This window comes from Bacillus rossius, chromosome 2 (genome assembly GCF_032445375.1).
Source record: "Bacillus rossius redtenbacheri isolate Brsri chromosome 2, Brsri_v3, whole genome shotgun sequence".
In the NCBI taxonomy this organism is placed as follows: domain Eukaryota; kingdom Metazoa; phylum Arthropoda; class Insecta; order Phasmatodea; family Bacillidae; genus Bacillus; species Bacillus rossius.
In genome coordinates, this window is record NC_086331.1 from 35,138,239 (window position 1) to 35,165,962 (window position 27,724).

At 34.3% G+C, this 27,724-nt stretch overlaps 1 protein-coding gene across 7 annotated transcripts in view; it reads right to left on the reverse strand.

Annotated features, from left to right (window-relative positions):
* LOC134529232 (F-BAR domain only protein 2-like) overlaps positions 1 to 27,724 on the reverse strand; it is a 220,632-nt gene that overhangs the window by 148,717 nt on the left and 44,191 nt on the right. For 4 of the 7 annotated variants that reach the window (XM_063363113.1, XM_063363116.1, XM_063363114.1 and 1 more), the window contains exons 3-7: positions 23,080 to 23,296; positions 12,177 to 12,434; positions 11,988 to 12,086; positions 6,770 to 6,866; positions 4,820 to 5,014 (exon numbers count right to left, since the gene is read on the reverse strand). In XM_063363113.1, coding sequence (XP_063219183.1) covers positions 4,820 to 5,014; positions 6,770 to 6,866; positions 11,988 to 12,086; positions 12,177 to 12,434; positions 23,080 to 23,296 — 866 coding nt within the window. The remainder of the gene's footprint in view (positions 1 to 4,819; positions 5,015 to 6,769; positions 6,867 to 11,987; positions 12,087 to 12,176; positions 12,435 to 23,079; positions 23,297 to 27,724) is intronic. The other 3 variants (XM_063363115.1, XM_063363117.1, XM_063363118.1) reach the window with 1 other exon arrangement.

Below are 27,724 nucleotides of genomic sequence, written 5' to 3' on the forward strand. Positions count from 1 at the left end.
AGTAAAGTACAACTTGTACAGCCAGTTACTGACTTGGTAGCAGCTGATGTGCAGTACCATTTTCTGTGCATGAAAACTCTGTACCAGCCCCCACAGACTCTCCATGAAGTTGGCAGACCCCCTGGAGGTGAGGTTGAAGATGCTATGCAAGCAGTTTCCATCCACATTCGAGCACTATCAGAAGATACCTTCAGAAGTACAGCAACGATAGTGTGGTTACAACAAGTAAACCTTATGTTGTACGTTTCAAAGCCACTGGACGCAAAATCATTAATGAATCCTGGCATCGAGATGGTTAGATGCTACAGAAAAAGAAGAAAAGTGTGCCATAGTTAAAGTAGCTGCTGCCATAATTGTGGAAGTCATAAGATAAGCAGCATTTCTTTACAAAAAATATTGGTTCTTGCAAATTGATAGACGTTCTATCTTTCATGGGATTTTATTCCTCGTACAATGAAACAACTTGATTTGAAGTGTCATCAATATGTGTACTCCCCTGGCTGTTAACCAACCAGCACTTTGCCAGATGGTCTAAGACAACGCAGATTTCAACATTCAAACTATGGATGGACGAAACACATTCACCTTATATTCAGTGACATATGTTAAAATATAATTTGTTAATGTTTTCATCAAATATGCTTTGCCATCAATTCATTCATTTTAAGTGTAATACATCGAAAGTATAGCGCTAATGAGCGATAGACAGGTGGGAAGGGTTGTTTGGGCTTTAAGGCGCGGAAGGCATTATTTGTAATTTTTGCTTTGCTCCCTCTCACCATATAAGAAAATTCAATTTTAAAGATGTCTCCTGTAGGAAATTTAATGTACTTTTACGTGGTATAAGGGTTTTTGTTGATAACATGTCCATTTTAGGAGTGGTAGGGAGTGGGAATGGGCATTTTTGACATTTTCATAGAAGGACCAAAAAATCACTTTTTATCAGCACACTTTAGCACTGAAAATGGAAGTTGACAAGTGCGTTTTGTAGGAAATTTGGTCTACTTTAATTTTGTATATAGTAGTCACCTTCGAAAAATGCATAGTTTTCGATATAAAAGCAAAAAAACTCATAAAATTGCAAACATTTTGAGGTTCTTTACATTTTTTGTTGTGAATCCAACCTCCTACAAGGCAGCAAACTTAAAATTTGGATTTAGCACCCTAAAAACCATATAGAACCGCAGAGAAAAAACTTCGCAATTTTGTTAAGGGAAAACCACCATTTGACTGGACTACTACTGTGTTCGTCTCTGATGTTGCCTCTATGTTGTCCAGAATATGTGTTCAATTTCATCGCTGGGTTCGTCTGTGCATCATTATTTTTCCAGATTATCTGTTTAGTATCATAAAAAGGTTCATCTGTTTGTGTGTTGTCAGAAGTTGCTAACTGTCTGATTGAATGTTCTTGCTGCTGCAATTGTCTCATCATTGCCAGCCCACTTTGTTCATCTGTGCTGTAATATTTTTCTGACAAAATTTCTTCCTCTGGATTCTTGGTGCTGTCTAGGCATTTAACATTTGACATTAGATTTTTCTGACTTGTTCTCAGTGTGTATATGCATTTATATTTGTTGTCCATTCTCCAAGTTTTTCTATGACATAAATGTAAATAAGCAATGCAACATGTTACTAAATATTTTCAAATAAACCTTCCCCATTGAAAGAATTATTCAAAAAATGTGCTTAGATTTATTTGGTTTAATTAAGTGTGTAAATGACTTACCCCTCCCCCCAATTAGCCAACATGCATACAGGTATGAACGTTTAGGGTTTCGCATCGCATCAATATTATTGAGGTCGTTTGGAGATAGATGAGGTGTGAAATGTGAGATGTAGCCAAAACTAAGTACATTTGTGGGCAAAATGGAAGCACCACAAAAAAATCCATAGGCTCACTACATCTGCCAAATTTCCTACTTTCAAAAAATCATAGTATGACCCCATTTTGAAGGCAGATACGTTATTGAGGTGTTTGGTGACTAAATAAAAATCAAATAATTTTTATTTTCGTAAAAAGTGGTTAATTTAGTGATCCCTCACAAATTTTACAATAGAAAATTTTAATATAATACACTAGTAATGTAAAAACTATAGCATTAGTTTGTTATTTATGCAGAAAAAAGGATATACAGAGAAATGCTCAATGAGCAAGTAATGAGGTTTCACTTCTTATAATGCTAGTTTAGAACAGTTAAAATAAATAAATCAGTAATGATGATAATAAATTCATTATGGCTATATCTTTGTGATCATGAGAAAATGAGTCTCCATTTATTAACTGGCTTCTCAATGTTAATAATATAAACATTTTTAAGAACACCACTGTCAGTCAAATAATGCTTTGAAAAAAAAATTCAGCACATATGAACTTAGCAGGAAAATTATGATCACCACTGTGATTACATTGTGGCCAAAATTAACTAACCAAAACTAAACAAATATCATACTACTTTTTTTAACAATCATCACTAACCACATCTGGAATATCATTTAAAGCAAGTAATATATTACTTGAAAACATATAAATAAAAACAATAAATATATATTGAAATATTCTCTTGTTCTGCATTGAATATGGAGCATGAACAGGGAGCAAAAAAAATTAAGGATAAACAATACACAAATTCTTCATACAAAGAGTAATCTCGCATACATGGGCAAGTTAAACTGAATGTATTTTGGCAGGGGCAATTCAAGTTTTTTTTCCAGTTCAGTTTCGTAAAAAGACATGTGCAAAAAGCTTTGAAATTTTTAAAAATTTAACTTATTTATGAAAAGAAAAGGGATCATAACTACAAACTATAAAACATAGTTTTGCTGACATAAATCACATATTTTAATGAAATACCTAACTGAATGGTAGTCATTATTCACATTCCTGATTCATACTGGCAAGTAGAACACTACAACGGATCTAGCTGAACTATGAGAATTTTTTTTACAAGTGTTAAATATTTATCATTATTATAAAATCATATACTTAATGTATTAAATTTCCACATCAGGGGCGAAGGGTGGGCTTCAAAGTAGGGGAACCAACATTTATAGGTACGTATCAGGAATTTTCACACCAGTAAATTCTCTTCATGCTTTAAGATGTATAACTTTATTGTTTGTTAAAGTATTATCCTTCTTAATGATTTAAAATGACAATAAATACAAATTTGCAAAAGTGTAATTGTTGTAATCAAGTATGTGTGTTACCTGTTATGTATGTACATATATGTATATATACACATATGTGTGTATATGTGTATATATAAAAATATACACATGCACACACAAATACATATGCCAGCATTACGCAATGCAACAATAATAAATCTCTGTCACAATGGCTGAATGACTGTCTTTGTCTACAGACCTTTCATCTCCTTCCCTCTTGTTCGCATGCACTGCTCCCCTCCCCCTTCACTTCCCCACCCATGTTCCCTTCCTGACTTCCCCTCCAATGCTTAGATGTCATTAGTCTTTAAAAACAGGTTAATTTGTAGTAAACACACGTTTATTGTTGGCACAAGGGAAACAGAACGCTGGTCTGGTCTGGTCTGGCCACATGGCTTCGGTTACAATTGTAATAGGCAAAGATAGTTGAGCTCTGAGTTTCAGTATAAGAAGCGTACAACAGACGATGGATCGCAACATTTAAGAGCCGAGTGAAGAAAGACTGTTGGCTCACAAATTAATTGTGTCTGTTTGAAAACTAGCACTTTTACTGAAATAATGTATTAAACAACGGATTCAGAATCTAATTTAAAAGGCATTTTATCCATCCTGAATGTAGGGGAACTGACGGTTCTATTCGTTCCATGAAATATTCACCCCTAATCCACATGTAATGAATATTTCTCAACATCAAACAAGATAAAAGTTTTGTTATTAATTTTAAATAAAAACATTAACACACATTTCAACCACTCTAATTTTATTAAAATTATTTAAATTAGAATGCAAAAAAATAAATAAAACTTAACAATGCGGCATCACAACCACATGCAATCAAACCCATGCAATCCACACACACGCACACATACACACTAATTAAAAACACTAATCACCGCAAAGTCTAACACAGGGAAAGTTTATGCTAATAATTACCTTCCCATTGTAAATGAGCGACAAAAAATTCACATTTATGTTATAAAATTAAAACACACAAACCTTAGCAATTTAAAAATTATTAGTCCATTGCAATGTCATTACAGTTTCAGCTCAACAGCTGTTTTGTTACAAGCACATGCAGAGTATGACTGGCACCTGGGTTACAAACGTTCACCAACAAGTATACATACCTAATCTGCATTTGTGACCATTCTCCATTTACTGTCACAAAATACATATGTATTCTCACACCCTATTTTTCCACTTGAAATAAGTGTTTACATTCCAAGGAGAAAACTGCACTTAAGAATGTGAACAGCTGAAAACAATTACAATGCTATTGTGAAAGCAATCTGCCACAGTAAAAAAAAAACCAGAACAGGTCCAAAACAGAATGGGCATTTATGTAGACAAAATTAGCAAAAAAAAATAACATTACATACGCTACAGCAACAGTAACAAGCTATTGATTTAAATACTCTAGTATGTACTTGGCTGGACCTTCACCATTTTCCTATGGTTACCTATAGGAGCAATGCGAAAGATACAGGGGACAAACTTAAACTGGCTTAATTTTACCTAATTCAATTATATTTAATACTGTACAATGTAGATAGTTTCTTTCATGCCCTTTAAAATAATTGCTACAGCGAAAATAGAGCGCAAAGTAATTAAATACTGAACTGTTTTATGAGCTGATGTGAAACACACATACCCTGGGAATTAGGCATGAAGAGGTTCAGAAGGGAGGTGGTGCGACGGGATGGTTTGGTTTTCTCACCACCGCTCTCGTGATTACCTTCTTTCTTTGAAGGCTTTTCATCGAGCACAATTCTTGCAGATGGCTCAAAAGTTAGCTGGTGCCTGGTCATCATTGCTCCAACTTCTTGTAACCCGCATTCTACTTGTTCTGAAAAATATACACATCTTCATTCATAGTAAAATCCAAAGACACTTATGATGCTCTGCTGGAGAAGCAGAAATCGGAAAAGATACAAAACACAAATAGAATGTGTTTTGTTTAAATTTCATTTTCTACTATTAGATCAAAATATTTAACAAAACAAGTTATTGCATGTGTCCAAGATAAAACATATTATGCCAAATTATATAAAAAAAAAATTTTTAGGTTATGTCATTTTAAGCAGAAATTAATTGTTTAAATAATACTGATATTAAATTAATTTTCTGTGTCAAACCATCATGGATGTGCTATTATGTAACTGATGCAAGGCTGACTGATGGATAAGATACTCACCACCCTGTTTACCAATTATGACATTATAATAGATTGTATTAATGTAAACAATAATGCAAATTTTTATACAGTGTGAGTATAAATGTATATGTTTATTTTACTTAGGGTTTTTTTCAAGTAGGTTACATTAAAATCCATATATTTAGCATTATATTTACAAAAATATTTTTTGATAAAATTAAAAACCTCTCAAATGGTCTCCTATTTAGATATGTCAAAAACCATAGTCCCTGCCACGTACTTGACATCATGTCTACAAATCAACTATACCGGTCAGAAAGAGCCCATTTAAAAATTGTTGAAACATTTCAATAAAGAAAACGAACATCACTAAACCAAAGGTCTTGGGAGTGGCAGGAACAACCAATCAGTGATGATCGTAAACCATAATGGTTCATTATGGTTCAATATTTTTAGATAGTTTGTGCAAAGCTATTTATTGAAAAAGAACTGTTTCTTTGCTAGATGGGTTTTAAATCACACAATTACACACAGAGGCCTAAGGTGACGGGACCTCCATTATTATGGTGAACTCAAAACCACTGGGATAACAACTCAGTGCAGTGCTGCAAACTTGCAGACACACCAATCAGTAATCACATTTATCCAAACACAACAATGCGATAAAGTTTACGCAAAATACTAGACTCTGGAAAATAATTAACACACTTAAACAAAACATGGTTTAAAAATTACGACTGCCTAAAAACAACTTAATAAAACAACAGATGCATATCAGGATTAATATTCATGTTAAGTATTTTATGTCTCCCTTATTATTACCATTACTGACAATGCAAACATTGCATGCTTGGGTTCTTTGATCTCCTTGGATATAAATTTTTTTTTTTTAGCACTCTTAATAAAATCAATTGAATATAACCAAAATGAGTAATACCAAAATTTCTGTGCCAGATATGCAGTCAACAGCCAACCATAAATATGAACAAGATTTATCATACAAAATGTTGATACACACAAAACATTTCTGATATGTCGGTAAGTTTCCCTGTTTGGGTAATAAATAAATAACACTCTGTAATTATGTGACAGGATGTCTAAATCAGTAATAATAATGAGGAAATCCATAATACTTGACAACTATGTCAGTGCTCATAAATGTAAGTCATGCCGGGATGGAATCAAACCCATGAACCTCGCCACATGAGAATATTGTGCTAGTAATCACGGTGACCAAGGACCCCATTAATAAAAAGGCATTTCAAGATTAAATAAATAAGTTCTCACTCATAATGCAATACAAATCCCGCTAAAGATAAAACTTTTAAAAATTTAACCAACAGTCCATGCCTTACCACGAGAGAATGAAGGCTTGGTGTTTTTTGGCACTGATGATTCAGGACTAAAACAGAAAGAGTACTACTAGACATTTGTTGACATACGTACCTGGTTTCTCCAGGCCAGTGCTCTTATTCCTCACAAAAACTTCCAACAATCGGTCAACTGTCATTTCCGAACATTGCTTCTTAAAATCAATATGTACCTGAAAGAAGCATTATAGTGCGGTTATGTTATATACTCATTTTCTTTCTGATATATTCATGTAGGACTTTTTTGTTTCTTGTCTTGGAAGCAATCAATTTTTGAATTTCTTGATTTTTTTTATATAAAAAAACATTGTATGTTACCCAAATTCTGTGTTGCTCAAAAATTAAAGGGATTTACAGAAGAAAGGTTTGTGTGCTGCAGTAATATGCTGCACTGAATTGCAGGGATACACAGACTTACTATGTTACCAACTGCTCAATGTATTATTGCAGGGTAAAAAAAATTAAAAAACCAAACCAACTGGTTTTTTTTTGTTTGAACCAGGTTTTAGTGGTTTGATCCAGCTTTTTTTTTTATTACATTAGTTATTTTGATTCTCAGCATGTTCAAATTAAAGCCATACAAAATCCTGCTTTCTGCCACTCATGTTGAACCAGAAAAGTTATAACATCAAAAAGCTAAGTCCAGAAAATGTGCATAACTGACTGGGACTTAACCACAAAAAGTATATTTCCCCACAGGAACAGTATTCTCCATAGAATGGGTGTTTCCCACACAATAGGGATTTACAGTACAGCAGGGATTTCCCACAGAATAGGAATTTTTTTTAATACATTTATTTATTTCCTCTTTTATTTACACTCTGTCTACAATTCACTAATTAATTTAAATCACAAGAAACATTAATGAACTTTTGTTGCTATTAGAGTGGAATGACATTTCACTAAAAAAAAATAAAAAATCTGATGTTCTATTTAAAAATACATTATTTAAAAAAATATTTTTTGTTTATAAAAACCATTTGGTTTAAACCAGCCAACAGCTGTAATGTGACTGGAAAAGTACACAAGGAACAGAAGAGTATTTTTAAGAGCGCATCTAAAAACTGGAAGCACTGTGGGGTTTAGTAGATAGTCACAATTTATTTCACTGAGAAAATTTGCCAAAATGTTACACTGAAGTTGGCACTACGTTCTCAAATATAGAATTTTTCGTAGCAGCTCATTTTAAGTGATTCTCAAGTGTTTGCTCTCTCTCCCTTTCTAACATGCAAAATACTAAGCTCATACAGCTCATACATCAATACATCTATAAGAGTATATTTTCAAGTCAACATGTTTGTGTCGTTAAAAAAGATATATATATATGTGTGTGTGTGTGTGTGTGTGTGTGTGTGTGTATATATATAATAGGCATTAAAATATTGCATGAAACATAAATACAATACATTTTGCACAAGATACAAAGAATTTTTACATAATAGTTTTGGGAAAATTATAATTTCACAAAGGATAATTTTGAAGTAAAGTTGTTCATCCAGATGCCATAGTGACAGATGACATTTAAAAAAATTTGTGGTTTAGATGTTTGTGGAGAGTATTTAAACTTATTATTTATCTAAGAGAACAAAGTTCAAAACCAAAATATTATGTTTCTTTGTTTACAGGCATGCATAATTAGCCCAAAAAAAAAAATTCTTGTACTTGGGCATCAAAAATAAATTCTGCTACAAATGTGTAGTTGGCAATCGTGAATGCAATATTAATTACTCCGGTCCAGCTACATCACTGTATCAGTGTGTAATTATTGAAAGGCTTTGTAATTATTGACTGACTTAAACCATTTATTTAAATCTCTGGAGTATGGGCAAAGTTTCTAGTTGGTGATGGCAATTCAAGCATTTACGCTTTTTCCTGAGAGAGGGCTCCATTTGGATGGAAAGTCACTAGCTAGAATGTGCTAATAATGTTGTGAGGTGCTACACATTGAAACTATACCAGCTTGCTACTAATGTGAATTACAATGTACAAGCAAGAAAACTGTTGAAGCAGTATATTCCTCAGCTGAATGCAGCTGTTCGTAGTGCTATAAGAGAAAATTGTGGAGATCTAAAACTTAGATGTGATCTTGAAAATGGGCCACGACATGTGTTTGGAGACCATTGTGACTGCAGGGAATCATACTGCAAAAGAAAAGACACTGAAAGTACCAGTGTTTTACCATTGTTAGTGAATTCAAAGCTGCTAGATAAAATTTATCAGTGTCTCGACGCAGTGATGCAAAAGTCTGGAAGATTGTTGAAAAGCACTACTACAAATTCTGCAGAAAATCTCATGTCATTAATATGTAAGTTTGTTGGTGGTAAACTCGTTGACTTCTCAAGAAGTCATTTGTACCAGCGCCATTGTTACGGAGCAGCACTCAGTCATTCAGACGGACCAAGTTACATATTAAGTGGGAAAAGTCCTGGGCAAACTGCAAAGACAGTAATTCAATAACGAGAAAAACAACATTCAGCTAAACTCCTGTGTTTTTCAGATAATAAGGACATCCAAGACACCAAAGTAAGAAACGTAAAGTTCAGTATGGTTCTGATATTGACTACGGCCCAGAAGCAGCGGAAATAGACGTAGATGATGAATTGGAGAAACGTAAAAAGGCTGTGTTAGAAAAACTGCAGAAAAAAATAGCAAGTGAAGATCACTGCACAAAACTAGAAAGAAATACTGTAGGGCAGCATGATGATCCCTTGTGGATCGAAGCTTGCAGCAATCGCCTAACTGCTTATAATTTTGGAACAGTGTAAAAGATGAGAGAAACCACGTCATGCCAAAACATGGTAAGAAATATATCAGTGCACAAGGAAATACACTCCAAAGCAGTTATTTATGGCCGTGTAAATGTAAAGAAAACAATTTCTTATACGAAGAGCAAAATAGAGTAAGGATAAAAGAATGTGGTCTGTTTGTGAGAATGGATTTGCCTTGCTTGGGAGCTAGTCCGGACGGATTGATGGGTGACACTGGACTCGTGGAGGTGAAATGTTTGCCATCAATTGGGAAAACCAAAATCTCAAAAGGAACAAAAACGGAAAAATTTGTGTTCAAATCAAAAATGGGTAACTTAAAAAAAAAAAAAAAAATATTGGTACAAGATATAGGGACAAATTATGATAAGTCGGAAGGAATATTGTGATCTAATTTTTTTTAGTGATAGTGGGATATAAGTGTTGCAAAAAAAAGCCACATGAAAAGCTTTGGTAAGAAAAACTACTGCCAAAACAACACAGATTTTTCATGTGTTGTTTGTTACCTGAAATCGCAGACAGTCGCATTCTGATAGGCATGAAAGTTCGGGAACCAGATTTTATTGTGGCAGCCAAGAAAAACAAAGCAAAGTAATAACCGGCTGACTGATGATTATTTATACAACGTAAGATTATATCCTATGTTATGTGTAGCAAAATATGTAATGGGATCATAAAAATGTTGTAAAATGTATACGTGTGTATGGGTATGTATTAACCTGTTAAGAAAATTTAAGGGCTATTGAATTTTTACTGTTCCACAAGTTATGTTGGTATACGTAACAATTATGATGTTACTGTATTTTTGTTAGGGTATTAAGAGATTACAAAAGTGTCGTATGAGTTTTTTTTTTTTTTGAAATTTCAATTGTGCTACTTTAATACACATTGTTTGTTTATGTAATAATTATAATTAAAAATTTATATGCATTGAAGTGTTTAGAAATTACAATTATGCTGCCAATTTAACAATGTCTTATGCAAATAAATGTTTACTTATTTCACATTTAATCATGTAAAATTTTTCTCGTAATTATTATACTGTGTGTTGTTTACGTTAAATTGCAAATAAACAATTTTCCGTTAGGAAAATGGAATTTAATGCTCAATACCCCTTAACCAATATTTAGGTTTTTTTTTTGTCAGAAAATACTGATAAAGTAAATACCATACTTAAATCCAATTCCTTAAATGAAAGGGTTTCAATAGCATTCTTTAATTAAATTATTGGGTTCAATATCTCCATAGATATTTCTTATAGTGTTAAAAATAACTGTATATGGTAAATGTTTTGAGGCAAAGAGCTTTTTGGGAGTTACTCCAATTCATATAATTTGCGGTTTAGTAAAGTTCAAGAATGTTTCAACCAATCTTCACTAAAATTAATTTTAATTGAGTATATATTATAAAACTAACTAAAACAACATTTATTTCAAATTGATTAAATGTAGGTGATTAAACCTATTTAAACCAATTAGGAGGAACTGTTAAAGTTCCCGTTATATTTTTTAGGAAACTTTAAGGATGGGCTGCAAAAAAGCCATACTACTGACAGTTGTGTTACAGTGCATCAACAGAAAAGTGACGAAGCAAGAGTGAGCTGGTGTATCAGCCACTTACGAGAAACACTGGAAGTGCTTGCGGTGCCTAAGATTAGTACAAAAACCTGAATAAATAAACCAAAATTAAGTAGTATAGTTAAAATATTAGTGTCATATTGTATTTAATTATATTATTTTGGTTATAGTTGTCTTTTATAATACACCTGAAAGGTAAAATGATTTATTAAATTGTAATAGCAGTTATTATTAGCAAAATTAAAAAAGAAAATTGTGTTAAATTAAAATAGTAAATTTAAAAAAATATCTTAGCCTTCAAGAACATGGTTAAAATAATTTGTAATAAATGTGGGGTAAGATCAAGTAAATTGGTGGACAATTTAAGTTTTTTTTTTTAATCATGTTCATACTGTTGAAATTTTTCTTATTATAAAAAAATTTCATAGTAGGAGAATTACCAAATGTATCAAACTAACATGGTTTAGAAATGTAAAAAATATTTTAACCATAAAACAAGAACTTACATTTACTCTATGGCTCCAAACCCTATTTGATTCAGGTTAAAAAGCTGGGGTGAATTGATGGCAAAAAAACTTCATATAAAACACAATTTTACTATAAAAAAAAAAGGCTAGCTGTTTTATAATAAAACATAAAACAATTTTAGATTTGGAATCATAACAACTAGGATTAAAGCCTCTTTATTTATTTTTTTGCTAGTTCTATAATATTTGGAAAGAAACATTTTCTTTTGTACCAGATGTAAAATCGACATTTTGGTAAACTTTAATTTAATCTAAGGAAAATAAACATGTGAAAATATTTTTTTTTGAAATTTCATCATTAATATACCGCACTACTGATTTACCCCCTGTTACCCTAGTATAATGTGTTGAAAAAATCTGACATTATGATGGGAAGAAGAGTTTATTTTGAAAACTTATGTGAACTTGAACATATTTTAACTTACCTGTCCAATCTCATTGTGGTTTTTTAGCAACAGCTGAGCATATGTGTCAAGAATATTTTTCATGTGTGTCACGTGTGCTGCTTCCACTTCTTGAAAGTGCTGGGAAAAAAATATATATATTATTCAAGAACAATGTACAAGAAAATTTTAAACTGTAATCATTCCAACTCAACAACACACAAAATTTACCTTACACGCAAACTCCATCTTATTTTCAAAATCAACTTTCATGTTGCGATATTTTTCCACTAATATTTTGTACTCTTCTTGGCCCCTTTTAAGTTTTGCTTCAAGCTTTTCCAAGTCTTTGGGTGAAGCAGACTCCCTTCGTAGTTTATCATACTCGAAAACCTTCTGCATTAATACATCTCTGGCTTTCTGCACCACAACAGTTGTTGCCTGAATAGCCTGGACAATGTCCAATGTACCAGCTTCTGCTTCTTTTACCTGTAAATTCAACATTAATTACCACAAAAAAAAAACTATGTCAAATACAGTGCTAATATTATGTTTTTAATGACAGCTGTGAAAGCTTCACACAAAGTGTCCATGCACAGACACAACATAAAATAATACACAACCAAAAAAATTCTAGTTATGTACAAGAAACGCACTAATTTGAGATTACTGTTACAAATCTGCAATTGCTTTGCCTTACATCTGACAATTTTCATTTGTCTTGCAGTAGTTAAAATTCCACCCATAGCTTTCCTGCTAATGGATGGCCACCACAGGAGCACTACTGTCAGTTTATTTAATGACGATGACAGATCAGGAAAAATCATACCTGTTATTTTTGGGGTTTATATTGTTACAAAATCTAAGCAGGGCAGCGGCACGCAGGTGCAGAGCTGGCTGGCGGCTCCACACAGCCACTGACGTAACGCTGCCACTGCAACGTGACACGTGCCACGCGAACCTGGTGGATATCAAGGGTCATCGCTTCCCAGCCCTCCACACCCCGCACGCGTGTTTCGAGAGAATTCTGCCGTCGGGTCAGCACGGAATTATGGGACTGGCCCCAGCCGCGCTCATGAATTCTAGAAGTGGCGCCTGTGATATATGAGCTCGGGACGCCGGCCTCCGAGTTCAGTTTAGTTCAGCTGGGAGCTGGGAGTTTTCCCGCGGCGGAGTTTCCAGGGCGATAGTGCCACGGGTGCGGCAGAGCGGCGAAGTCCTTGGACGAAGGTTCCAGGGCGGGGAGTCAGAGCAGTGAGGAGTCAGTTTAGTGAAGTCTGGAGTTTTCCCGCGGCGGAGTTTCCGGGCGATAGAGCGGCGAAGTCCCTGGACGAAGGTTCCAGGGCAGAGAGTTCAGTTCCAGGCGATAGCGTCACGGGCGAAGGATAGTGCGACGGCAGCGGCGGAGTGCGGCGACGGAGTCTCGCGACGGAGGTCCACGAGGGGTGCTGCGGCGAGAGTTGCGCCAGAGGTGCGGCCCAGCAAGGTGTGCGGTGTGTAAAAACGAGTGACTGGGGAAGCAACATTTTTAAGTGCACTTGATTATTTGGCATTTTAGAAGATAATGTGTTAGTGATGTAAATATTGGAATTCAATAAAACTGTGTGGTAATAAAATCTTTAATTGAGCTACATTTTCCCACGACAATTTATTATTTACATTTTAATAATAAATCATAACAATATGTACAGTGAGAGTGCAGAGAGTCTTTTGGCATGTGTATAAGATGGCAGCATCGGTCATTAAGGGAAAAAAGGAATGGCACAGCACATTTCTCGCTACATGTAGCAACTTGAAAGGACATGGCAGAGGCTGGCAAAGTGTCTCTGACGAGCAGTATAAGTGTGTACATCAGGAAGTTTATATTCGCTAAGCTTACTGGGAACTGCACATCACAAATGACAGCTTATAAGGTGCTTAAAAAAAACAGTTGCATCTCTATGCATACAAAGTGCAGATTTTACACAAGGCTAAAACCAGAGGACAAACTGTAGTTCATATGTGAGATACTCAAATGAATCAATAAAGAGAAAAACTTAATGACAAAGGTAATGTTTTCAAATAATGAGACATTTGACATATCTGGTACAGTAAACAGATACAATGTCCAGACTAGAGATCTGAGCAATCACACCTCTTTTTTTTTTACTCAGGCTTAACGTCTTGACGACAGTGAGGTCATTAAAGACGAACAAACTCAAAAACGTAGTTAAAAAGGAAACTGGAAAAGGAATCACCCAAGGCCTAGCGACAGGAACCATCCCATAATTTGCCTGGAGTGATTTCGCAAGACCATTGAAAACACAAGTCAGGATGACTGGACAAGGATTTGAACCCAGGTCCGGAACTGAACCAGACAGTCTGAAACAGGATTTGAGGTATGGCCTCGTGCAACACAATTGTTCATACTCTTGTTTTTTGCCAAAAAAAAACAGGATATTCATATCTAAACATGATGCAGCTCTGTGCTTTTTATCAGCTTTAACACAGCTATCTTCCAACTGAAACACCTTTCCCAGCTGTTTTTAAGGATACTATTTATGCCACTTAAGTGCGAGACTTACAAGACCTATGTGCCTGGATTGTGCAAAATATTCATACCATTATTACAGATATCTTGCAACAGACATGGATAGAAACTGAACACAAAGACATTCATTAATTTAAAAAATAAAAAATTGTGCTACTACAGTGTCATTAAACTATCTTTATTCTGTACAACATAAAATCCTAAAAAAATTTTCATAAATTCACATTTTTCAAAAATGTGTGTTTTATGTTTGCTACACCAGTCCATTTAATACTTCACACCATTTATGATTACTTGTTACTCTGCTGTAAAAATGTTAAGATATGAAATTAAACATTGCTCAAACTACTGGGGCATTCCATGCCAGATCATCCAAGGGTGTCCACCCCACCATCTTAGATTTGGATGAAATTTGGTACATGGTATCTTCAGACAAATATATGAACCCATATTTTTCATTTTTTGAATATTGGCTTTAGTTTGGAATTTAAAGCCCTTTAAAGTTTCCCTCTGTTGGTGGAATTTTTTTAATCCTCAACCAAGTCGAGTGACACATTACATTTATAATAATAGTTTTTAATGTAGAATTGTGAAAAACCCCATACTTATTCAGAATTTTACATAGAGTACAAATACCACTCGTAAAATGTAATTAATGCCCAGAAGTACATGCAATTTATGTTAAAAGTGGAAAAAACGAATTACCAAAAATTGTAAACATCAGTTCAGTAATCCTATCATACCATTTTTTTCTATTAATCTTTGCAATCTCAGGCTTGGTACAATTAGAAAGAGAACAATATTTGCTACAAAATAGTGAAATAAAATTTGTGGATATTTACCTTCCTTCTTTATAAAAGCAAATTCTTTGTGAAAGAAGTTTCAAGTTTACAAAATAATTTGTACATCTAAAGACAAATATAAAGTAAAATTTTTATTGAATTTTTTTTTTAAATAATGATTTAGCCACCTAGTTGTAAATGCACATTTAATATATGTGCTTTATCTCAGATTACCTAAATAATGATGTTCTCTTTGTACATGAAGTTCAAAGAAGATTGAGCTTACTAATTCACGAAGAATTCCTTAACATTAATTAAATGCAGTATATCACAGATGGTAGTGCAGGACAATACATGAATTTTAAAAGTTTGGTCAACCTCTGCTATCACTTGGAAGATTTTTATTTAAAAGCTCCTTGTAACTTTCATGCAACAAGTCATGGTAAAATAGCTTGTGATGGTGTTGGAGAATGTTTTAAAAGGACAGAATCTACAGTGAGCTTGCAAAGACTGTTTAAAGATCAAATTTTGACAACTGAGCAGATGTTTCAATTTTGCAATGAATACTTTACTAAAATTAAATTTCAGCTGATCAAAGAAGATGACGTTCACGCGGTGGAAGAAAAGCTTAAGCATTTCTCAGAGTTCACAACTGTGCCTGGAACAAGGTCCTTGCACTATTTCATTCCACTATCTAAAACTATAATAGCAGCTAAGCGAATTAGTTTTGATGGAATTTTTCGTTAGAGTACTCTTTCACTGAAGAAACGGAGAACCTCAAAATTAAAAACAATTTGTATGTGTGTTCAGTTTATGAAAGTGTTATATTGAGTTAGTGCTTGAAAAAGAAGATGAAGAGGCAATGATTAAGTTTATGCATCCTGACTAAATTATTTTACTGGTCAGAACATTGTTATTATGGTCAGGAAGATTCATGCTGGGTGCCATTAGTTAACACTCTTTGCACTGTTGATGTTCCGGAACTTGACTTGGGTTGGAATGGTGCATTATAAACTGACATCCATGAGTGAGAGAAAAATTACATCAAAATGGTCAAAATGGAATCAGCTTCTTCATAGATTATATTGATAAAGAACTTAAAGTAGGCCTACTTCAGGTATATACAACATCCAGTGACACCAGTAATGTAAAAAATGCAATTTTCATGAGCACATCTTGCCGGCCTAACTTTATGACTAATGTAATTCTGTAATTTTATTTTATTTAAATAAATATATGTACTGTATGTACAGTTAACAAAAATTCTATCCACAAAAACATTTATTTTGTTGGGTTGAGGTTGAGACGGTAAAATCCACAAATTTTATTTCACCATTTTGTAGCAAATGTGCTGTTTCTAATGGTACCAAACCCGAGATTGTAAAGTTAATAAAAAAAATTTATAATAGGATTACTGAACTGATGCTTAGAATTTTTGGTAAGTCCTTTTTTCCACTTCTGACATAAATTGCACGCACTTCTGGGAATTTAATTACATTTTATGAGTGATATTTGAAATATTCGTAAAAGTCTGAATAAGTATGGTGAATTTCATGATTCTACATTAATAACTGGTATTACAAATGTAAGTTGAAGCAAAATGTGTCACTCGACTTTGGTTGCGGATTAAAAAAATTCCACCAAACACAGGGAAACTTTGAAGGGCTTTAAATTCTAAACTAGAGCCAATATTTCACAAATGAAAAATATAAGTTCTTACATTTGTCTGAAGATAGCATGTACCAAATTTCATCCAAATCTGAGATGGTGGGGTGGAAAATGTGTATCTTGGCTGGATGATCTGGCATGGAATAACTCTACTATACAAAAGAATACTATAAGTATTTTAAACAAATATCTGTAAAATATTTAAGCATGAAAATAGCAGTGTGCCAACCATTACCGCATAGCAGATATTACAATTAAATACACCAAAATTTAAAGTACTGTCAAATCATAATCATCGAGGGCACTGATAATTCAAAACATTGGTTTATTGGTTGTCTCCCTACTGTCCTAATTTATTTATTTATTTATTTATTTAAATTTTTTGTTACATGCGCACCAACAGTCCAGGGACTTTAGTGGTGGGCACGACGTATACAAAATATACACAAATACATAAAGAAACAAGAAACAAAGGACAAGACATCCATACACACAGACAACACAAGGACAAATACAAATATAATACTTAAAATAATAATTAGTACAAAGTGGTAAGATAGTAAGCAGCAAGACATAAAATTTAATAGAGTACAATAATGTAAACGTGAAAGAGAAAAAATACTGACTATAATTAGTATGAGGATATAAATTACATTAAATACTTTAACATAGCTCTGTACACAATTAATTTGACTTGGTGTTGTGTCTATTATAGTTTTTAACGAGTCTATAAATAAGATCATTCTTGTTATAAATAGTACATAAACTAGAAAAGAGGCGAGAATTGAATTGGGGGATTCTCAATCCGGTGTTCTCAAGAATATAGCTACATTTAATTTTATAGTTATAAATGTTATGTACAAAAAGATAGTCCAAATGGGCTCTACGGTCTGCTAGAGGAATAAGTTTGGGATGCGGAAAACCTCTATGAATTATTAGTTGAGACAATTTGTTTTGTAAATTTTCTAGTTTCTCAATATCAGTCGACCCAATGTCATTCCAGATAGTTGAACAGTATTCTAATTTAGATCGAATTAATGCCAAGTAAAGAGAAATAATTGAATCAGAATTGGTAGCATAATGAGTGATATATTTTATAATAGCAAATGTTCTTTTTGAAATGGAGTTTAAGTAGTCGATTTGTTTATGAAAAAATAATTTTGAATCTAGAAAGACACCAAGGTCTTTTATAATGAAAGTTTTTGAGATTGGGTTACTATTCAGAATGTAATTATAAACTATAGGGTTATATTTCCTAGTAAAGGATATTACCTTAGTTTTACTATCGTTAAGATTGACCAAGTTTAGAAGACACCAATTATTGATTTCATTAATGTCCCTTTGTAGAAGAGCGCAATCATTGACTGTCGATATTATTTTAGAGATTTTCAGATCGTCAGCAAAGAGTACACCAGTTGAGTAATTAAGGACCATGGTAATGTCATTTATAAATATATTGAAGAGGAGAGGTGAGAGAGTGGCACCTTGTGGTACTCCAGAACTAGCATGGTGTAAAGAGGATTTATGGTTATTGACAGATACAAAGAAATATCTATTATTGAGATAGCTAGAAAACCAGTTCAAGTAGTTAGTACAAAAACCAAAGTCTGATAGTTTTTTTAAAAGTAGCGAATGGTTTACTGTATCGAATGCTTTGGCTAGATCAAAATAACAGGCATCTGCCTGACCTCTGTTAGTAACTACATTATGGATTGGGTTAAGAAAAGTAATTAGGTTAGTAGTGGTGGACATTCCAGATCTGAAACCGTGCTGAGTGGCTGATAATTTATTTTGAAGTTGAAAATTTAAAACTTTGTGTATAATTTTTTCAAATATTTTTGCGAAGCCATTAAGTAAAGATATTGGTCTGTAGTTTGACACAATCAATTTAGAGCCATGTTTGTGTATCGGAATGACCTTTGCTATTTTCCATTTGTCAGGGAAAACTTGAGAATGCAAACTGGTGTTAAAGATATGATAAAGAAGAGGAACTAATAAGTACGAACAGCCTTTTAAGATAAAATTAGGGATGCCATCTGGGCCGGTGGATTTGGATGACTTGAGAGCCTTGATGCCCCATAGAATAAGGGATTCGGAAATGTAGCATATAGGAATAGAATCCGAGGACATGTTTGAAGACGTCACATTATTGGTTGAAGTCTTGTAGACACTGGAAAAATATTGTGCAAAAACATTAGATAAAACATTTGGATCATCACAAATATCATCATTGATTTTTAAAGAATATTGTTCATAGTAACCATCTTTCATTAATTTAACATACTTCCAGAATTTCTTTGGATTTTTCTTGATGTTGTTATTAGTAGAGCGGATCCAATTAATTTTATCACGTTTTATATAAGATTTTGCCATTTTGCGAAAATGTGAAAACTGTAAATAATAATAAGGATTGTTGGATCGTTTATAAAGTTTGTGAAAATGTTTTTTTGATTTTAATGCTTGAATTAAGTCATTAGAAAACCATAATGGATATTTGGGTAATTTTTTAGAAATTAGTGGTATAAATATGTTCATATTGTCAGTTATACAATTTGTTAAAACATCCACCTGATGATTAACATTGGTTGATTCATAGAAATGAGACCAGTCGTAATTTTTTATGGAGTTATAAAGACCTAAAAAATTACCATCCTTGTAATTTCTGTAGGGAGGATAAACACTTCTTGTGCTAGAATAAATTTCAATGTTAATGTTTAGAGCTGGATGATACAGATCTTCTTTGGAAAATATTTAAGAGGCTTGCGTTACTGTACACTGAGGTAGATTTGTTAAGCATAAATCGAGAAGATTTTTGCAAGGTTGGGTGTGATTATATTGGGTCAAACCCAATGTAGACACAAAATTGAGAAGGTAATTGGCTTTGGATTTGACATGTGAATGAGTAATGTTTGAAAAGTGCCGAGTGAGCCAATCAATACCTGGAACATTAAAATCACCAAGAATTAAAATATCTTCTTGAGTGGTAGATAGTTTTTCTTCCAAGTGTTCAAGGTACTCGAGATATTTGTTCGGCGAGATGTCCGGGGCTAGGTAGATAGTTCCGATGATAAAAGTTGTTGCATGAGACGTTTTTACCTTGATCCAGATAGCTTCAATACCGGGAAAGTCGTACATGTAAACAGGTAGCACTGATAAAAATTTGGTTTTGTTAAAGGCTGAAAGTACACCACCCCCTCTATTTTTCAGTGTAAGTTGAGGATTTCTATCATTTCTAAAAACTATATACTGGTCTGTGAAATAGTGAGAATTTATGTTGTTATCGTTGAGCCAGGTTTCTGTTAAACAAATAATGTCGTAATGAGAGTTTAAAAGGTTTTCCAGAAATTCATTAGACTTAGTTCTTAATCCTCTCACGTTTTGATATGCAATATCATAATTTCTAAGGAACTGCTTCACTGTGGGAAGTAGGATGCTCCTCCAGCATCAAATTAGATGTGGAAGTTGACGCCATTGGATTAGGAGGCATGATGGTCACTGCTGTATTGTCTTGATTGGTAGCATTAGTGTAGACTTGATCGGGATGTAGTTTACCGTAAAACGGGCTAATTAAACAGCCACTTGGCCAAAACACAATATTATTGATTCTACTGAAGTCATTTTCAAGTACTGATATATGAAATGAAGCATAAGTATTATACTTCGTTCGGAGTTTAGTAACTTTGACCTGAGATAAATTGAGTTCATTTGTGATGTAATCCATAATTTCTTGTTCTTTAACTGAGGCTTCAAAACGGGTAACAAACAGGGATTTAGTCTTTTTGTAGGTAGGTTTGGAGACAGTTTTAAGAGTGGATGTATTACGTATTCCTACTTGGGGTGGAGATTTCTTACGTTCTTGATCATGGGTACCAACTGGGTTTTCATTATGTCTTGACTTATGCTGTTTTTGTACCAACGTGAAACCTTCAGAGTCGACTCGCTGGTTGTTATTGTTGGAGTTCCTGACCGTGCGCGTTTGTTGCTGACCAGAAAGTAGGTCACTGCACGTGGAGCTGTTGCTGGGTATACTCACTGCACCATTAACATCGATCACCTTATTATTGGGCACTCTTTTGGTCACTTGGCTGTAAGATAAGTCTGAATTTTGCTTTATGTATAAGCTTTTTTTGATCTCTTTTAACTCTTGTTTGATTAAAGAGTATTCTTCTCTTGAGTCCATTAACAAGGATTTAAGCACCGCATTTTCACTCTTAAGCTCATCAAACTTAACACAGAGAGATTTTACCATATTAAATAGATCATCCATGTTGTTGTCTTGAAGTTTCAGAGTAAATGAAGGTGAATTTGAATTTGAATTTGAATTTGAATGCTGAAAAAAAAAAATGCTTTGCTTGTTTGGCACATACTGGGCCCCTTATTTCTGAAAACTGAACCATTCCAACATTGCCTTATCCATTTCATCGTAGGTTGATGGTTTCATTGATTTTCATTTACACCAACCACTCATTGAATCAGCATTGCTAGCATAATTTACAGATTTGTTTTGTTGCTCCTTATATCACAGATAATTGTTTCACCCACTCAACCACTATTATAAAGTTGTTTTGTAGACAAGATTCTTCCTCAAACTTACTAATTATTTCCAGTTTTTGATTTATTAGAAAAACCTGTTTACGTTCCCCAAAATGTTCATATAAAATCACAATCACCACGCTCAAAAATCACTTCACAACAATGGCACAGGCCAGAAATGAAGCACTAGTGGAAGGAATGAGATCAGCTGGTGGCGCGGCGTGTGCTTCAAGGCTGCGGCATTTACGAGTTGTGTGGGCATAGTTTTGCGGTTTACATATCTGTCCTCACAAATGCTAAAACAGTAACTTTGTGTTTCTCGTAAATATTTTGTGATAACTACTGAGAATTTGCTACGTTAGTACTGATTTAATGTTATTCTTATCAGAATTTGTGACCTAAGACTACAAATGTTTTACTTAAAAGAATACATTTAAGAAAATCGACTTTTTAATAGGTGCTGTGGTTCATCTGCAATGCGAATAACCCACCTGTGGATGATCGAAAGTTGACTGTAAAAGAAATCTAACAGCTGCATGAGGGTCAGATAAAAAAAAACCTATGGGTGGAAGAAGACCAAAAGTTGTTTGGCTGCACAAATGCAGAGAAATAATTTTCTGGTCTATCCCTCACTCCTGCAAATGCAAAAGTAAGTAATGGATACATCTGAATTGAATAAGTCTTCAGGACCTGATATATAGCAATGGGACAAGGCTTTAGGGCCTAAAATTTTAAGTATAAATAAATGAATGTGAAGCTGTAGTCTAGGGCGGATTTTATACAGCACTCAGGTGCTGCAGCCACCTCCGACATTACTCTCTCATGAGGTCTCTTCATTAATGCCACTCTGTTGTACAACCTAATTTTTGTCACACCAGATCATGCACGCAGTCAGGCAAAAACACTATATATTGTAGCTAATACACTCAAAAAGGAAGAAAAAAAAATAGTTGCCTTTTATTGGTTGACAATGGTATGTATTAATCACTCTGAATTTCAATAAACAGCTGTTAATGCAATGAAACTTAAACTTGCGGGCATTACACTGGTTTACTGCTGTAAACAATAAAACAAAGAATAACAAAACTATGCTACTATGTGCAAGTGCGTCAAATCCTTTGTCACAATCTTTGAACGTTTTCACTGATCGTATCATCCGTCCCTGAATGCTGCCGCGCTAGGTGAAAAAGTGGATGGAATTATGGTAATATTTCTTGATGTGATATTTTGATAACTTGGCTAACTAATATCACAACATAATGCAAATACTAAGGGTCCATAAAACACAATGCAAAATCTAGGGGTCCATATAACGCAATGCAGAATCTAAGGGTCTACATAACATAATGAATAATCTAAGGGTCCATATAACACAATGCAAAACCTAAGAGGCCATAAAACAATATACAAAATCTCAGGGTCCATATAATGCAATGCAGAATCTAACGGTCCACATACAACAATAAAATGTCGAAGGGTTCATATAACACAATGCAAAATCTAAGAGTCAAAATAATAAATATAAAAGCACACAAATAAAAAACATAAAACATTGGAAAGTATAGAACTTCATTCACATGTTCACATAGATAGGCTGAAGGAAAAAGATAAAATCTACCACCTGTTTGTGTTTCCTGTGCAGCTCCTCCGAATACTTGTTGATATCCTTCACTATATCTGATATGCTCTGTACCATCTGTGCATGAATAGATGACAACTTTTCTGCAGAACTACGAAAAATACCCCAAAACGGAGCAAATGTTCCATGCGGGCAAGCACTGCTAGCCTGTTTTGCAAGTTTCAGCAGGAGCTTGGAGTTTGTCTCTTCAATGTTTGATCTGTGCACATAGTGATTTCACAATTAGCAACAAATTTAAATTAAAAACTTACATTACAAGAAATTCTTTCTAAAAGCCCAAATAAATACAGACACAATACAATATAATTCCTTTTTGTGCTTTAGACAACTCTGAAGTTGAAAAAAAAAAATCAATTGCTGCTAAAATGAATCACAAAAAAAAATGTAACTTATATTAAACTAAAATAGTTTTGTGGTGAGGGCTGTGAAAGAAACTAGGGAAAAAATTAGCCCTGAATGAGTGCTTAAAATCTAGCAGTTGCAAAATACAGTATGCGTTTAAAATGATTGCTTTTCTATTAATAAACCAGTGACAAATGAAGTATTATGAATAAAATGTAAAAAGTTTTAATTAAGAAAAACTGTTGGCTTCCTACGGAGAACCCCACCCCTGGAGGAGCAGGACGCAGGTAGTGGCTGTTCCACCCTCTCCTCCTCTAACAACTACAAGGACCTTGCATTAGCGGCCACTTTTCCGACAACCAGAAACCCCACCCCCCTCCCTCTACAAAGCACCCCCATGAAGTCTCTAGAGAATTTGGCAGGTTCCCAGAGCCCCACTACATGAAGTGATGTAATTAGGACGTCATTGTTCTTGCAGCTTTGAGTGTTAAGTCAAGGGGACTTTGATGACATACTTCCGAAGGCTACGAGATCTTTCCAGGGCAGGACTTGAGAGGTAAAAAAAGGGGACCGACCAGTGAGCTGCAGTGAGGTGAAGAGTGTGAAGTGAGGAAAGTGAAGTGAAGGAGGTGAGTGAGCCTCTTGGCAAGCGATAGTGAGCAATAAGTGATAGGCTTTGTGTGAAAACATTGGAGCATCGAAGAAAGTGTCGCTGCGTGGCGGATGAGTGAGTAGTGCGTGTTGGGAATGAGGTGGATAGCAAGAACGAACAGAAAAGAGAGCCACTGTCAAGCCAAGCTCCAGAGGGAGAAGTAAATAGTGGACTCATTAGTCTGATTAGTTTGTGAAAAGTCATTCAGATTGTTGACATTTAAGAAAAAATGTACCTAGTAGTTAAAAAATAAACTCTAATTAATTAATTTGGCTATCCTTTCCGGACCTGTTTTCTCCATTCATAAACATTGGTGTCAGAAGTGTAATAGCCCTAATTAATAGATTTAAGATTAAGTTTTTTAAACAAAATAAATTTAATAAACATAAATATTAATAAAAATATAATCCAGCTATCTGAGAATAAAGTGTAATAAAGTAAGTGTAAGAAACTAGTTAGTTTTGAATAAAAATTTAAACTAGGTAATAGGTTTAACTTGAGTGTAGTTAATAGGAAATGAGTGACAGTTAGGCTGTCACTGCATTTTAATAAGGAAAAGGGAGTGTGAAGAAAACAGGAACTTGATGGCTCTTTTTATTTAAATGACAAATGAAATTAAGGGACTGAGGAGTAGCCAGGGCAAAATAAAGAGTGACTAGGAAAAAATGGAGAGTAACCAGGAGGTCATGAAGAATAAAATGGAGAATGGCCAAGATAAAATGAAACAAAGAACGGCCAAGAAGAGGTGCCATGAAGAGCTGAATTGACAAAATGTAAAAAGACACAAGAAGTTATGCAAAATGAGCTGGTAGCTGTGCAAGAAGACTTGCAAAGTGAACTAGTACATGCTCAAGAAGAAATGAAGGTTGATGAAACCAGCTTTCGGTCTGAAGATAAAGTGCAGTGTTTGGAGCAACATTCTGTACGACAAGATCAGCAACTTTCCCAACAGAAGCGACAGCTAATTCAGCTTGAACAGGCCACCAAATAGTGTGTAGAAGCTGTAACTGAGTGGTGTAGTCATATGATTAAAGAAGTTACAGCTGCTGCAAACCAGAAGAATGATAGATGGGCCAAAGCAAAATCCCATTTTCCTTAAGGGTAAAATCGATCATCATTTAGTCATTTAAAATTTAAACCTCGCCTTTCTGTGCCAAGTGATGTTTTTTAGTAAAATTGTATTTTGGGAAAGACTTGGTTAGAAATTCTTTAATCTGCAATAAACCAAATTTTTTGCAGTACAGGTGCTTTTCAATCAAAACAACACACACAAAAAAAAATTCCTTCAGAACTAACTTTCAAATTCCCTGTTTAATATTTAGGCTGGGGCTGATGAAGGTAATAATGGACACGTTCAACACATCTCCATGTTCACTGAATCATTGCCACCATATCTGTATAAATGACTCCACAACCAAATCCTTGGCCTACTGATGTGTATTGCTACAGCTTGTATTGTCTTTGTCTCCTCAGCCTTAATTATGTGCATTATCAAAATTTTTTATTCTAAATCCATCTGCAAGTGTATAATCCAAGATTTACTCGCCTGTTTACCATATTTGCTGGTCCATTAACTTTTCTATTTTTGTCATTTTATTTTTTTCTATAAAGATAAATTTATGCTGTGACATTATTTTCCATGAACTAACTTAATTTTTTTTTGCCAAAAACTGATCTGGGATGTTCTATTGTATTTTGTTCATATATTTCTGTATTTTTTGTCCTGGTTTTCTGGGACATACTTAAGGGTTTGTTCTTTTTTTTAATATAGATAGTGTTATAATTACTTTAGTAAAAAATTTCCTATATATGTGTGTTTCAATGACTGTAAATTTTTGTAGAAAAATATCCCATGATATATTATGTTACAGAACTTAGTTCATTCATCCATGCCAAAGAGACACTTTATAAGGTCTTCATTTCTGTACGTACAAATACCATGTGTAATATTAATGCAATTTGCTACAATGATGTTTTAATTTGCTAATCAGTGTAATAGCAGTCCATGTTAGTAGCAACTGCATGTGATTTTCAAGCAAGTAAATAAATTGGAACTACAGACTCTTTAAATTCCATAACACTCGTGTTTCTCGTGGTCAACATCTAGCATCTACCCTATTACGACTGGTCTCCCGAAAGCCTACAACAGGTCCTTGTTCTGGATGTATATCTAATATGATGTCATCCTGTCCCATGACAACATAATGACCTCTATACCTCATCCACTACATACTGCCTGTAAGTCAGTGCACACAGCCTTTCATCCTCTCTCACAGACTGCCGTTCCAACAGACCATGCATCCTCCATACCATTTTACACTTGCTTCACACCTAATCACGGAGTATAATGTGACTGGTGTATGATACAGCTCAGAGATAGAACTATTTCTCCTAATTAATAAAGCTTTAGTACATAGAATTACTCCTAAAATTTAAAATTATCTAGTTACATGACATTCAAATTTCATTCAAACTTTATATTATTAAAAACAAACCAAATGATCTAAATTAAGTATTGGTTGGTTAAAAAATGGTTATAAAAATGGTTGTCAACTACTTAACATAAATATCAACACAAGCATATGCACAGTACAAGAGTTATCATTTGGGCTTCATTGTTATTTTTAATAATGCTATAAAAATATCTTACTTTGTACCATTAACTTACAAATAAAATTAAGTGTAAATATTAAATAGTATTTCCCATTTGATTAAGCATTTTGATTTGATTAATTTGAAGAATGCTGAAATTGGGCACAAGCCCTGTAGCAAGCACACTTTCCTCTCTTGTTCTCATTAATTGAGCCACATTCCTCACCATCGCACACTCCTCATCCAACATGTTCCATTCCCTATCGTTCTCACTACTTTCGAGTTTCACCCCTTTCCGTTTTTCTTTACTCCATAAAAACTTTCCCAGAGTTCTTCCTCTTACTTCTAAGCTTCTCTCCCCCCACTAAGAACATGTTGCCCCAGCTCTCCCCACCTTCCCACCTCACTCAATACTTGATACACCATAACTAGCCTCTCTACCTGCCTTCTGTTTGTTTAGGCTCTCCCACCGCATTTCCAACATCAGCTTTGATGGGCTATTAAAATACTCTCCCTTTTCATTGGTAACAATGCTCCTCCACTTTCCCTTCTTCTTCCTAGCTGCTCTTCTTTGTAACCCATCCAGTTCTCTCTCAAGCACTGCTGTATATGTATCCCAAACTGCTTCAACATACTGCAGCATGAGGCGTACCTTGGTTACAGAAGGCCTTTTCCTTTTGTAACGATGCTTCCTCCACTAAGCATCTGTCCCAGCATGCCCAGAGCCTGTATGCTCTTAGATAACTTCTACACCTGATCTTCTCACCAAAGATTTCCTTGCAGCACTACCCCTATGTATTTACAGCTTTTAGACTCCCATCCAGCTGCAGACCCTCTTATCCTCCTTTTTCCTAGTAAATCTAACCACCTTTGTCTTGCACACATATCTTCATGTCATTTATTTCCACCCACACTTCCCGTCTATCCAAATTCTCCTGTAAAACTACCCTCCTTCACATTTCGATATACCACACATTTGTCCACAAAGAGTTTCATGCACCCTTCTATGCCCTCCCCTATATCACTCACCATGATGGTGAA